This window comes from Lissotriton vulgaris, chromosome 9 (assembly GCF_964263255.1).
Source record: "Lissotriton vulgaris chromosome 9, aLisVul1.2, whole genome shotgun sequence".
Classification (NCBI taxonomy): Eukaryota; Metazoa; Chordata; class Amphibia; order Caudata; family Salamandridae; genus Lissotriton; species Lissotriton vulgaris.
The window spans coordinates 907,768,521-907,782,912 of NC_141697.1; the positions used below are offsets into that span (position 1 = coordinate 907,768,521).

Sequence of the window (14,392 nt, forward strand, 5' to 3'; positions counted from 1 at the left end):
TGAAATCAAATGTACTCCTCTGCTGCTGTTGATCACCACTGTCAGAGGAGAAAAGTACGGGGGCTCCTAAGGAAAATCAGGAAGCCGGGCCTGCAATGCAGCCTTAAGCCTAGCAAGTACAAACCTATCCATAAACCAAGCATCCAGAAAAAGGGACGCGTCATCTAAGTCAAATATGTGGCCTGTAGGGAAGAAATCTCCCATTTTGGTGATACCGAACTTCGTGCAGGTTTTTTTGCACAAGCTTTTCTCTAGTTATGGGCAGCAGTTTAGGATTTGGTAGCGGTATGGCTGAAGAATAAACCATTTGTGTGTTCGTGAGGCGTCCCAGTGAGGCCCATGCCCAGCTCATAGTGGAAACCGGTTGAATATCTGTACGATCTCGTGGGATCCTGATAGCCAGGGTGTCCGACAGCATAAAATCTGACTCAGGCTTCAGAAAGGTTATCCTGGCGTCTGGGTAGTACCATGCCTGAGCGAAGCTACACTGTGCCACCAGATAGTAGAGCTGCATGTCTGGGACACCGTATCCCCCCCCTTTCGTAGGGGAGTGTCATGACCTGCCACCGCACTCTCGGCGTTCTATTGGCCCAGACCAATCTAAGCAATAGGGTGCGAAGCTTACTAAAAAACTTCTCAGACAGGGGAATTGGGATATTATGAAACAAATATAAAAATTTAGGAAGGACTATCATTTTAATAAGCGTCACGCGCCCTGCCATGGATAGGGGCAGCTTTAGCCAATGATCTATTCGTGACTCAAGTTTGGAGATCGCTACCCCGTAATTAAGGCGAATAATTTGATCTCGATCCCTGTGTACCTGCACCCCCAAATAACTCACCGAGTCGGAGCACCATTCCAACAGGAATTCAAGTGCCCACTGGGCGGTGCTCTCCGTGAGTGGGAAGATTACCGATTTACGATAGTTTATCCCTAGGCCGGAATAAGTGCCAAAGCGTATGATTTCTCATAGAAGAGGATCTAAGTTAGTCTCGGGATCATGGACATAAAGGATTGTGTCGTCCGCATACAGCGAGACCAATAATGGGCCCGTGCGGAACGCCACGCCCCTGTGGAGATGTTTTTCCTGGAAATGTCTCACTAGCGGGTCCATTGCCAGAATGAATAACAGGGGGGACAGGGGCATCCCTGCCTCGTACCCAGAGTCAATGCAAAGGACAAGGACAAAGTGCCAATGTAGTCGGAGCCTGGCAGTGTGCGAGATGTATAACAGGGCTGTGGTGGCTATAAAGCCCTGCGGCATGCCCATTCGCTGCATTACAGAGAGGAAAAAGGGCCACTCCAAGGAGTCAAAGGCCTTTTCGGTGTCCAACAGGACAGCGCCGCGGGGGTGTCAGGATCTATTTTATGCAGAGTATTGAACAGAGTGCGGAGGTTAAATGCTGTTGATCTGTGGGGGTACAAAACAGAAAGTTGATTGAAAGGAGATTAAAACTCCCTGCACATTATGTTTGTTATTTTGTTTGTTAGCTTCTTTGTCATTTGTAGATTTCAGCCCCCGAAGAAGGGCCACCTGGCCCGAAATGCATTGAAAGTAAACAGTAACACATAGCGCAAGAAGGGCATTTCTCCTATACTAGCAGATATATGCAAATAAGTGTGAAATATCAACAAATACCAAAGAGAATTTAACAAGCCTGTGAACGCCATACTTACAAAAGTGTTTGACACTTGACATTGCAAAAACAAAGCTATCACAGCACACTACCATACTAGGGATAATTCACACACACTCATGTTAAGGGTGCTTTCTATAGACCATGTTAAATGAAGAAAATGCAAAACAGTAATTGAATAGAAATTCAGATGCAGAGTGCATCAACAAATGAGGCCCTTACTTTGCATGAGTAGTCCAGAGATCACAAACATGCACACGCATCAGCAGGACCAAGTGTGCACAATGTGTTGACAGTTGGACCCTCCCTTCTCTGCAAGGCTAGGCCAGAGTTTCTATTATAAGTGGGTATGGGTCAACCTAGATTAGTTAAGAAGTAGCATACACTATTGTGACAGAGAAACTCTAATACATACAACTGTCTTTTTCTTTTAGGAGGCCTGACGTTTTACCTGAACAATGTTTATTTGTAGAGTAAGCCTTTCCAACATGTTTTGTTCACCTTTCTAAATATCTAGATCAGGAAGTTGGATATGGCACCAGTTTTTATTTTTTATTATCATGAATGCATGAAACAGTGTCACTATTAAAGGTTTTGAAATTTGATTAGAAATTTGTCATGGGTCGTCCACATTCAAAAGAAAGGGTGATCAGTAATGCTGCATGACTTAATAAGACACCGACTTAGCATCCGCAGAAGTGGAGTCACCAGGCAAGTAATGTAAACTATGGAGAGCACTACAGGAGAAACCAACATCCAGCCTTCTGACAAGTGAGGTCTTCCCTTCCTCCACTTATATACTGGAACTGCTTTTCTGACTCTTTACCTATTTAGGCCCTAATGACCTGGTACTCACCCACCGTGCTCTTTACCCACCTACCCGCTCTTCACTCTTCTATAGAGATCCACCTCACCTTGTTTCCCTGACCCCCCTCCTGGTTGTCTGCCAAACTTTCCATTCTTGCCCAACCTCCCTAAACTACCCTCTCCTATTCTTGCTCCAGAGACTCACCTACCCCTCCTCTCATTCTGCCCCAGAACAGCTGGATCGCATTGATGAGGGACTGGAACAGATTAACCAGGACATGAAGGAGGCTGAAAAAAACTTGACAGACATGGCCAAGTGCTGTGGCCTTTGCGCCTGTCCGTGTGACAAGTAGGTACCTGCCCCCCAATATGGGGCAGGGAGACATAGATGGTGTGTTACCTGTCAGTGTTATATGGTCAGCTGTGCTTCAGCTTTCAGTCTCTGTGGTAGTGTAGTGTATTGTTCCCGCCTTATAGTTTCCTCAACTGTTTCAGGACTCAGAAGCTGTACGCCCAAGGAAGGTGTTGTGTGGGGCCTGTGTGGTGCTGGCTGTGTGGCTCCCCTGTGGGGGAGGTTACGTTAGACTCACGTGGGAGGGTCTGATGGGGCACTAGTTCAAGGAATCAATGTAGGAATGTAGGTCTATAACCTTGTGGCTAGCAGAAGAGGAGAAGGCTTATTTGGTTTGGATGCTTTGTGCAACAGACGGACGCCTAGTGTGATAGGGACTGTATGTGCCCTCCATTGGGGCGAACATTGGGATTCTGGGGTGTAGTGCACAGTTGAGGAATTTTTCTGGTGTTTTAAAACTTGCACACCAGTGGGTTCCATAGAAGCAGAATGTGCATAGGAGTGGTGTATCCGTTGCTACAAGGGGCTTCATGAGAAGCAATGGTAGATGCCAAGGTCAAGATAGATAGTGGTTTAAAAAAGGAACTCAATTGCTGCAGTGCTGAATTTAATAAGAAAGAGTAGATTCAGGGTTTCAGGCAATTTGGGAGTACAAATGCTAGCCTCTATGTTGCTGGGGGTACGTAAATAGGTTCAGGGTGGTATGTGCCTAGGACTGGAAGATAGATCCCATGCTTAAGGACAGTATGTGGGTACCAATGGAAGAACACATGATTGCTGTGTAAGAGTACATGAGTAGCAGTGATAGACTCCATGCCTTAAATGATAATTTTGGTAAGAACAATAACATTTTGGGTGCAGTATAGTATGTGGCAAGGAATAATGGATCCAGAGCATTCACTTGTTGTGGATGTGCATGGTGCATTTCATATTGTTTAAGAATGCATGAGGAGGAACAATGAATGCCATTCTGAAGAAGAGTGACGGGTGAAAAGTGTAAACCTTATTATGTTGGTGATTGCATGGCTGGTCATATTGGTGCATCATGCGATGGGAGGCTAAAATATGAAAGTTGAACCTTCTATTTGTTTAATGTGTTGATTGGAATGAATGATTCCTTTTTATGGTTTGACAATGAATTTGTATTGTCTATCTCGTGTTGTGGGAGAGTATGTGAATGGAAATGCTGTGTCAAAATATGTTAGAGAGTGTCATGGGGTAAGAAGACTACGATTCTGTAGTCCTCTTTCTTATCTTGAAGGTCAGTTGTTCCAAAACCTTACGCACTGGTCAACAGCACTTCCATATTTACCTTACCCAATGGTGGGATTGGATAGAGAGGATGGGTGATCAGTGTCATGATTGTTTTGGACTTTAAGTCTGGAACATGTGCATATTTGAAAAAAGATATAATCTGCAGGAATGTACAGCATTCATGAAAAACAACTTTACAGTATGGAAGTGACTGGTTCCTCTCATGCTGTGGACATGTACGTCTGTGGAATTCTCTTTCTTTGCCTTGGGATGGATAAGAATGATGGATGCTATGTAGTGAGAGTGTATGTAGCAGGAGAGATGGACGTTATGTTATTGGAGTGGAGTTGGACTGAAATATTGTATTCTATGCTACGGGATTCAACCTGGGCAGAAATGGTGGATCCCATGTACTTAAATCACATGATAGTGTCATTTCATCTCAGTACACATCAGATAAAACAATTTCTATTAAAGTATTACATTGAAAATGCATGTAAGTAAAATCCAAAATTGCAATAGTAATTTTTTATGAAAAATAGACTAAAAGCAAAAGAATAGGGTTACAACCTTGTTTATGGAGAGGGTAGTTGATATCAAACATAGGCTTAACATTTGGGTTAAAACTGTTATGTAAGGTTATATATTTATAGAACTAAATGTTCACCCCCTCCCCCCAAAGGAGCCTAGAAATCACAAACCAGAGAAACCCAGGGACTGACATGCTTTGAAAATGTGTGGCGATATAGCCAGGTTTTTAAAGCCTTTCTTAATTTCAGTTGATTCATTTCTTGACGCAGAGTTATTGGCAGAGAGTTCCATTAAACAGGTGCTGCCGAGGAAAATGCACAGCCCTTAAGGGGTCTGTGACTGAACCTTGGGGACACAAGAAGGAAGTGACCTGAAGAACTTTTTGTCTGAGTTGGAAGATATCGCTTGACGCATTGTCTAAAAAGGTGTATGTTCATCCGCAAATGTCAATTTGATGAACTAAGAATTTAACACACTCTTTAATGGGCAAGCAGTGCAGCATGTTTAATACCTGAGAGATATGGTCACTTAATTTCAGCCCCAAAGCTAGCCTGGTGGTCCTGTTCTCAATAAGCTGTAGGTTCTGGATCAAGAAATGAGGCAGGTCCAAGTAAACTGCATTACAATAATCCAAGCGATCAGGGATTAACACATTCTGAATTTGGACTATATGAGGAAATGACAAAAACTGCAAGATATATTTTGACATACGTAGCTGAAATAAATCAAGCCCTGAGTACAGCCTTGACTTGTTCATCTTTAGTTACAGCTGAGTCAGTCTTAAAGCCCACTTTAATACAAGAAATAGGGCTAGGTTCTGGGCTCACAGAGAGGAGTCAAAAAGGTGAGTCCCAAAGCGGAAAGTACTTAGCAGGACAAAGATTCTCACTCTCATCTCTATTTAACATTGCACTCATCCATCACTAGACCAAGGAAGCGAAATCATATAACTTGGAGGCTAAACTGTGGATGTCTCCAACTGTACTTACCGTGATTTGGGCATTGTCTGCATATGGAAGAGACTGAAGCCGAAGGAATATATAGAGCGAGCTAGAGTAATCATATACAAATTAAGAAGTAATTCACATAGCATTTACGCTTGAAACCCTGCAAGATGACATTTTAACAGAGACATAAAGTCATACTTATTATGTTCTATCCATAAAAAAGTTGGAAAACCAAGGCGGGCTCTAGCCTTAACTTCTATTTCCACAAGCCTACTCAGCAACAAGAATAGTTCACCATATCAAACGCCACTGAGGTCTAATCGAATCTAGGCGGCAGGAACATCATTGTCTATATAGCGATGCTTGTCATCTACAGTGGCAACTATGGCAAGTTCTTTGCTGTAGCCAGGACAAAGCACATCTGCCCATTGAAGAGGTTTTTTAGCTTCTACAAAATTCGACAGTTGAAATAAACCAGCTCTCTCCAAGAGTTTCGCCAAAGAAGGGAGCTGAAATATGGGACGAAAATTCAACAAATCATTGGAATCCAGAACAGGCCACTTTAAGATAAGAATAATGCGTGCAAACTTAGACTTGAGGAATAGGGGCCACATCAGTGAGTTGCGAACCGTCAAAGCCAATTTGATTATGATAATTTTGTTTTCAAAATAATCAGCAATTCAGTTGTACTTCTCCTTCCAACAGGAAAGGTCAAAACTGTTTAGATGAATCCCTTAAATCTCTAACAAAATAAATAATAAAATAGCAGTTGCCATGTGTGGGTCAGTACAACTTTTCTCTCAAAAGAATGCTGCTTTAGCTTTCCTAATTACTGTTTTGAAAATGTAGTTAAATAATAACCACTGAACTCTGAGCATAGGATCATAATTTGGAATCTACTGCCTTTCTACGGATGTAAAGTTTTTTTAATATCTGCCAATTCCTTGTTAAAACAACTATTCAAGGGACAAAACAGTCAGCAAGATGTAAGATCATGGGGTCCATCTGATCTAAAACGGAGCCCTGTACCCAAAGATGTTTATCTAAAAGATGATGAGGGTCAGTGGTCAAAAGATCCATAGCAAAATACATGTTGGGAAAGCTCCTCCACCTTAAAAAACAAAATACTGACACACTACTAAAGACATTGGGCCCATTGATCGATTAGGTGTTTTGCAAGAGTAGCACGAAAAAGGGAAACAGTAGTGATCTGACCAAAGTACTGGAAACAAACAAAAAGGCAGACAAAAGGTGAATTACAACAAACAATATTAAAAGGGCCTAGCCCTTGAGATGTGAGGGAAGGGCGGCAATCATATTTAAGCTAAACAAAGAAAACAAGTCTGTGTATTTTACAGAGCTAAGTACTGGTAAGTACTGAAGGACCATCAGAATGAATATTAAGATTGCCCAACAACCCAACATGACAGTATGAGCCGAATCTGAAATATGTTAATAACATATCATATGCTTCCTAACCTCCCTGGTGGTCTGTAAACCAGAACCTTTGTCCTTTGGTAGATGGATAAATCTCTTATTCTGAGGGGCGAAGAGGAGAGAAAAACAAGTTAAGTACATATCCAATTGCTTTTACAAGCCAATGCTTAATTTGTAACAGAATAAATGCAGATGCCAACGTTTTCCTCTGAAGCAAACCGCTGGCACATCCAAATGCCAGGGTTGCTGAATACCAAGGCTGTTTAGATTTGATTCCACCTCAATCCTCTTTCATCCACCACTATAAACTACTTGCACTTTTATCTCACATTTGCAAGTTCTTTTCCATGCTTATTGTCTCCCTTTGCCACAGTTTTCCAATTTTTTCTTCCTCATTCTTCCCCACCTCCAACGACCTGCTCAAATTAAACACTGTAATACCAGCATAGCATGCCCCCAACCTCCCTAACCATATGGTGAAAGGTTATAACATTAAAGTTCTAGAAGGTCATTTCCTTTACAAAGTAAGATGAACTATCATTAAACCACATCTCCGTCACACAAAGTAAATCCAGGTTTTGCTTGGTGACCATGGGCCAGATGTAGGTCACCAAATACTGGTCGGTAACGGCCGATTTCGGCCGTTACCAACCGGTATTTGGTGATTGAGATGTAGGGGGCCTAAATTTTACTGAATCGGTAAATTTACCGATTCTGTAAAATACCGATTCGGTAAATTTACCGAATCAGTAAATCTATATGTAGGTGGCACTGCAAACAGTGCCACAGGCCCCTAAGAATTCGTTATTTACCATGTAATACTATTGCATGGTAAATAACGAATTCCCTTGTACAGGCACATCTGTGCATGTACACCTGTGCCATGTGGCACACAGACATACCCTAAGGGCATGTATGTGTGTCACATGGCACACAAGCCTGAATCATGGGTGCAACAGGGTGTCAAAGTGACATCCTGTCCCCCTTGTCAATTCGGTAATTTTACCAAATCGGTATTTACCGATTCTGTAATTACCGAATATTCCCGATTTGGTAATTGATTCGGTAAAAATACCTACATAGCATTTACCGATTTGTAAATACCGAATCGGTAAAATTTGGTATTTACGAATCGGTAAATCCTAATTACCTACATCGGGTCCCATGTCTTTAATGACTAACTAATTTTCCTTGACTGTTAACAAAGATCCTTCATGGAGAACTCCTGACGTTCTAACCAGAAAATGCATCTAAACATATGGTTGACTATCTACAAAAAGATTGAATGCCCTTAAACTCTGATTTTCTGAGTGAAAATCGAGAACATGAAACGAAAGTAATAATCTGAACAGCAATTAACAACTCTGTGGCCACTTTTGGGAGTATGGTCAAGAATGTAGCTAGAATTAAATAAGGTTTAGGTGAGTGTTCTGTAGGGTTTGGTGTAAAATCAAAGATAATGGCAATGGATGGCTAGTTTTCATGTAATTCTAAACAGTTTTTAGAAAAGGTTCCAATTACATTTTATTTCACATTAAAGGATTACATTGAAATGCATTAGCATTTCAAATATCAGAAAATCAGGGTGTAGCAAAATGCTCCATGTTAATTGAAATATTTTTCATCAAAAAGGTGTTTCTAAAATGATAGGTCTCTGGTATATGCTCAGATGAAATGACATAGATTAAGGGGGTACGAGAATATAGTTACTAGGCCCCAGGCTGCCCCTATGCATGTGGGCAAGAATTGCTGTTCCATCGATGATGGAATCATTATTACACAGAGTATCAGTTTGTCTGCAGGATCTTGGAACACTTTATAGAAATAGTTCTCATTTCACAGTGAAGCAGCAATTTCTATCTCCATTTACTTTCCTTTTTTTCTTTCTCATGAAGGTAAATTTGACCAAATTTGAGCTGCATAAGACAGCTGTGTGGCTTGTATCAATTTACAAGTGTGTTGTTTTTGAAATATGGAATTAAGCAGTCAAAACTGATAAGGAGATCAAAACCGACTGCCAAATTACAGTTATTGCCTTTTCCGCTTTACCCACGAGCTTTTGATGGCCTTAGAAGTGTTTTTTGTGGGGGTATGGTCAATTGTCGTTGTGATTTTATCCCGAGATATAATCCAGTTTACAGTCACGCTGGGAGATTTGAAGAGGCACTCTAGGTCTCCTTCTGGCATTTATCTCATCAACTTAGTCAACTGAGCTAAAGCACCAGGACCCTACTGGAACCTACTCTTTTACCCCTAGAGGTTACTCCATGCTTAGATAGTATCACCCCCAACATGGCTAGTGATGTGTTGAACGTCAGTGGAGAGCGTGTCATCAAAGCCTTATTATGAGAAGACTTTAGTGAATCAAGCATTGAAGGCATAAGCTTTCCTAAATTGCCCCCGCTTTATAAATTATTTCCACTTTTTCAGTCTTTTTGGGTGCAACCAGGGATGTGACACACTCATCACTGGGTCCTGTAAAATCTCAGTGGTCCACTGCCTGTTCATAGTATATTACGAACAGGTTAGCACATGTGCTCAGCAGATCCACGTTGTGAATTGTTTTAATAATGCACAATTTAAGAAAAGTCTTTACGTGCAATATAGCCAGCAGGATAATTTCCCTTGACATTTTAAAGCATGTTATTTCGCATCCAGAATAGCAACATGAGTTCATAAATAGGAAACACTTCAATTTGCAGAATTGTTTATTCCTAATCACACGCTCCAGCCTAGCAACCTTTAGTGTTGATCATGACATGCAATTATATGAAGTGCTTTTTTTATATTGTTTGTGGTTGTTTTCATGGTACATCGAAACACGGATTTGAAAACATCGATTGAACTGCTAGTAGATAGTCAGATCATACAGCTTGGTATATGTTTTGCATGAAAAGGTTGGACTAGAACCTGTTAGCAAATTTTTCATTACGACTGATACCAGGCACAGAGTGTCAAACATCAGTCTGTATATAACATCCCTCTATTCCCTCAGCTATTCGTACTTTTGCCTTTCCATCTGTCTACCCATCTTATTCCACCATTACTCCACTCATCAACCCAGCCATCCTTTCACCCCTCCATCCACACATCTGTCCTTCAATTTTCCAAGTAGCCATCTATCTTTTCTCTCCAGCAACCATAAACCCTTTAATCCATCCAAGGTCTATCCATCTATACTTTAATTCATCCATCCGTTTGCCAATCCATTTTTCCATACATACATCAATCCATCCATCCCTACTTTCACCCTTAATCCATCCTCTTAGCCTTCCATTTATCCTGTTATAAATCGGTGCAAGCAACCTTTCACCAACCCGTTCATCTATCTGTTCACTTAACTACACTTTCATTCTTCTTCACAACTTCCTTTCTTTAAGTCAGTCCATCCTTTCACCTTTCTATTCATGAAAACATCCAAGCTGTAACCAATCCAGTCACCTGTGCACCCTCTCACCAGTCTATCCACTCACCCGTGCTTTCGATCTTCCATCCACCTTTATCTATCCCCACCCTTCTATTAATCCATCCATTGTTTCACCCATCCAGCCGTCTTTCAACCACTGTACTTTGACACATCTATTCCTTCATCCGTTCATTCATTTTCATCCAAGTATCCATCCTTTCACCTTTCCATCCAGCTATCCGTTTATTCAGCCATCCACACTTTCGCCAGTCATCAGAACTTTCACCCTTCCGTGTAGCAATCTTTCACCATTCCATCCATTCTCCCAACCTTTTTTCTTTTTAGCCTTCCTTTCTTTGTACATTTCTTCCTTACTTTCACAGTCACCCTTTATTTTAGTTCCTTTCTTTGCTTACATCCTTCCTTTCGCTTCTTTCTTCTTTCCCTTTTCCTTCTCCTCATCTTTCTTTTTCAAGACTACTTATTTTTTTCCTTTCCCTATCCCACCTGCCCTTTCTATTTGCTGCTTACTGTCAATGGGGTGTCTGTTTATACATCTGCCCATCTTTTGCCCAAAGTGTCCCCGTTTACCGCCAAGATCCTTCATATGCTTGATGGTAATAAAGGGCCTGCTTTCGACTTTGTTGGATGGAATACTCTGTCACAAACGTGGCGGTTATCCTGTCTCCCCTATTACCAATGCCATAGGATTTAATTTATTTGCTCTACGACTGACGGGATATCCGTTACATTTGTGATAGAGTATCCCATCCGCTAAAGCATAAATCAGGTACTGCCTAGCTAACAACGATAACCAGATACTCTAAATAGCAGTACTTCAACTACGATCTCACACATACAGGTCAAGCAGCACCTTGCCAGTAACTGGCAGGATTGATCATTTAATGAGTAAGACTCAGTTATTAGAAACTAATAAACAACTACCTTTGAGGGCTGTGGCAGACTACTCCTTAGTAAAAAGACGCTGTGAGAGAAATATGTATTTTCATACTGACAAATTGTGACCATCACTGAAATCTGTAAGGTGGTCAATTAGAGGTCTAGCCTTGCATTCACAAGACAAAATTGCCTGTATTCCGGCATCATGCGTGACACCCTACTGAGTCTGGCTTTTTTGCATAACCTGTTTAGTAAAAGTTTATCGTTATCCTTTTAAATATCTTATTATTCAACTAGTTTTTCCTCAAACTTCTTGGGGTCTGAGCTTAATATTCTATTAACTGTTTATGACTATCCTTTAAAAAGGCTCACTATGAAGGAGAAAAACATACTAGTATGCAGTAGTAGTTCCCCACCATAGCAATCTAGACTAAAATCACATTAGGCCCTCGCTGCACCCCTGTGGCATCAGTGGTATGGTAAAACTTAAGGAAGACCTCAAGTTCAAGTGGGCACTCCAGTTCATTGTATAGCACTGGAGATGTTGACTCTCTTGAGGGAGCAGTGATTCTCTTCAGCTTTTTGAAGCAGCTGCCTGTCCAGTTTCACTTCTTTTAATTTGCTGTGTTTTTCATTTAAAAAGAGGGTGTTAAAGATTAGAATGGCCCTGTCCAATCAATTCTTTTGAATTATTGATTATGATTTGCTTACTTTTAAAAGGAAAAATACGTACATTTAGCTAATAGTGCTTACAGATCGGCGCCTACAAAGATGACCTTTTTGGAGAGATTTTTACCCTGAAAAAGTTGTCTGTGATACTGCACATGAGCTGAGAGAATAATTATTCAGTATTTCAATTAATAGGAGCGCTGGCGTCGGCAGGCGTTGTGTGCTGCGGTGCAAAGTGCGGCGTGCAGTGCCCTCGGGTTGCTGTGCGAGCAGCGGCTCGGTGGCGGCGTCAGATGGCGTCGCCGATGAGACCAGCCTCGCGGTGCGAGATGAAGGCAGTGCTCGTCACGGTGCAAGCAGCAGCAGCGTCGTCGTTGCTGAAACGCTGTTGTCAGCCGACTAACTGGAGTCGGTGGCATCAGTGTCGGTAGGCCCAGGCTGCGGTGTGGGATGAGGGCGGTGCGTCATGTAAGTTTACGAGAGGTACCTTGAACCACGGTGCAAGCAGCGGTGTCGATTTTGGCGTGGAGCATCCTCATCAGGGATACCAAGGCGTCATGGTGAAGCGATGCGGAGTGCGGTGCCCACAGGTCGCTGTGCGAGCAGCGGCTCAGTGGCGGCATCAGCTGCCGGCGTCGGTGAGACAAGGGTCGCGTTGCAGCAGTGCCCTCTACGGTGCCTAGGCATCATCGTGCGGCGAGGTGGTGCGGAGTGAGGTGCCCACAGGTGACGGTGCAAGCAGCAGCTCAGTGGCGGCATCAGCAGGCGTCGCCGGTGAGACCAGGGTCGCGTTGCAGCAGTGCCCTCTGCGGTGCCTAGGCATTGTCGTGCGGCGAGGCGGTGCGGAGTGTGGTGCCCACAGGTGGCGGTTCAAGCAGCAACTTGGTGGTGGCCTCAGCAGGCGTCCTCGGTGAGACCAGGGTCGCGGTGCGACTTTGCGGCAGTGCCCTCTGTGCTGCCTTCAGGACACGGAGTCGGCAGCGGCATCGTATAAGTCGTCGGGTTGCTTTTCTTCTGTTGCAGCACAAAACACACAGTCCCCATTGCTGAGGACAGAAGAGTTTGAAGTCTTTTTGTGCCTGAGACTTCGTGAACAGGGGGCAAGCTCTGCCTCAAGCCATTGGAAAAACTCACAAAAGTAGATTGCAGAAAGTCCAGTCCTTTCACTGCCCAAGACAGAAGCAGCCACTGCAGGCCAACACAGCAAAGCACACAGCAATGTAGTAGTTCCTCCTCAGAACTTCTCCAGCTCTTCTTCTTGGCAGTCTTCTTGATCCAAAAGAGTTCTAAAGTTCAGGGGTCTGGGCCCCAATATTTATATCCCCAAATCCTTTGATCTCCTAGGCAGAGAGTGTCTGTGCCCAGCCAGAACTAGTTCTGCCGTCTCTGGTGTGACTTCCTGGCAGGAGGTGGAGACAGCATTGTTGGAGGCATACCATACCATTTGAGGTGCAAGGAAATATCCTTCCCCTTCCCCAATTGCCGGCCAGGTCTATTCAGCCCTTTCCTGACCCACCTAGACTATCTGGAGCCACTCCTGCTCCCACGCCTTCTGTCATCCAAAACTCCGACAGGCAATCCACATTCCAGCAGAGGCACACGGGATGACTGAGCAAGAAAATACCTACTTTCTAAAAGTGGTACTTTACTAAGGACTAACGAGTAAATCAAATATCCAATCATGGAAACACCAATTAATAACACAATTTACACAGAGAGCATATGCACTTTAGCACTGATCAACAGTGGTAAAGTGCCCAGAGTCATAAAACCAACAAAAACAGGTCAGGAACAGGAGGCTAAAAAGCAAAAGGTCTAGGGATAAACCCGCTGAAAAAGCCAGGTTCTCTTCCATCCTTTTCTATAAACCTTCTTCTCCAGCAGAGAGCTATCTTCACATCCTAGTTACGAGAAGAGACACAAGGCACTATTGTAATAAAATCAAAGACATTAGTAAGATGAAACAACTGTGGATCTATTCACCCCCCTACTGACTTCTAAGTTGTCCCAAGGAAAATGGTTTATGTTATGTTATTTTATGTTACGTTATTCTATTTTAAGTTATGATATGTTATGGCACACTAATACCTACACAGGTGTCCTGGTGCTGCAGGGGGTGGGGGAGGGGTAATAAACAAAGCAAAGTGTGATACCCAAGAATCTATTGCAAGAATAGCACAGTTTTTAGCGTCTTAAGAATCCATAGGAGATCCTGCGTTTTGTTCAATATGGCTGGAAGAGAATTCCACAGTTTAGTGGCACTGGCAGAAAAAGACCTGACTCCTAGGCGTTCACGCTTGTACCTGGGAACCACCAGTAAGGAGGCCTCCTTGGATCTAGCATGCCCATAGGAGTCCATATGCTTTCAAAAGACCCATTCTTCGTGGCCTCGGAGACGATTTCAGAAATGATAAAGCAGATATTGCAACACTTACAAAAAGAGTGACCATT

General features: G+C 42.8%; 1 protein-coding gene across 1 annotated transcript in view; it reads left to right on the forward strand.

Moving 5' to 3' along the window:
• Nucleotides 1-14,392, forward strand: part of LOC147692486 (synaptosomal-associated protein 25-like) — a 552,838-nt gene that overhangs the window by 439,427 nt on the left and 99,019 nt on the right. The window contains exon 5 of the mRNA XM_086938695.1: nucleotides 2,677-2,794. Within this exon, the coding sequence (XP_086794821.1) occupies nucleotides 2,677-2,794 (118 nt within the window). The remainder of the gene's footprint in view (nucleotides 1-2,676; nucleotides 2,795-14,392) is intronic.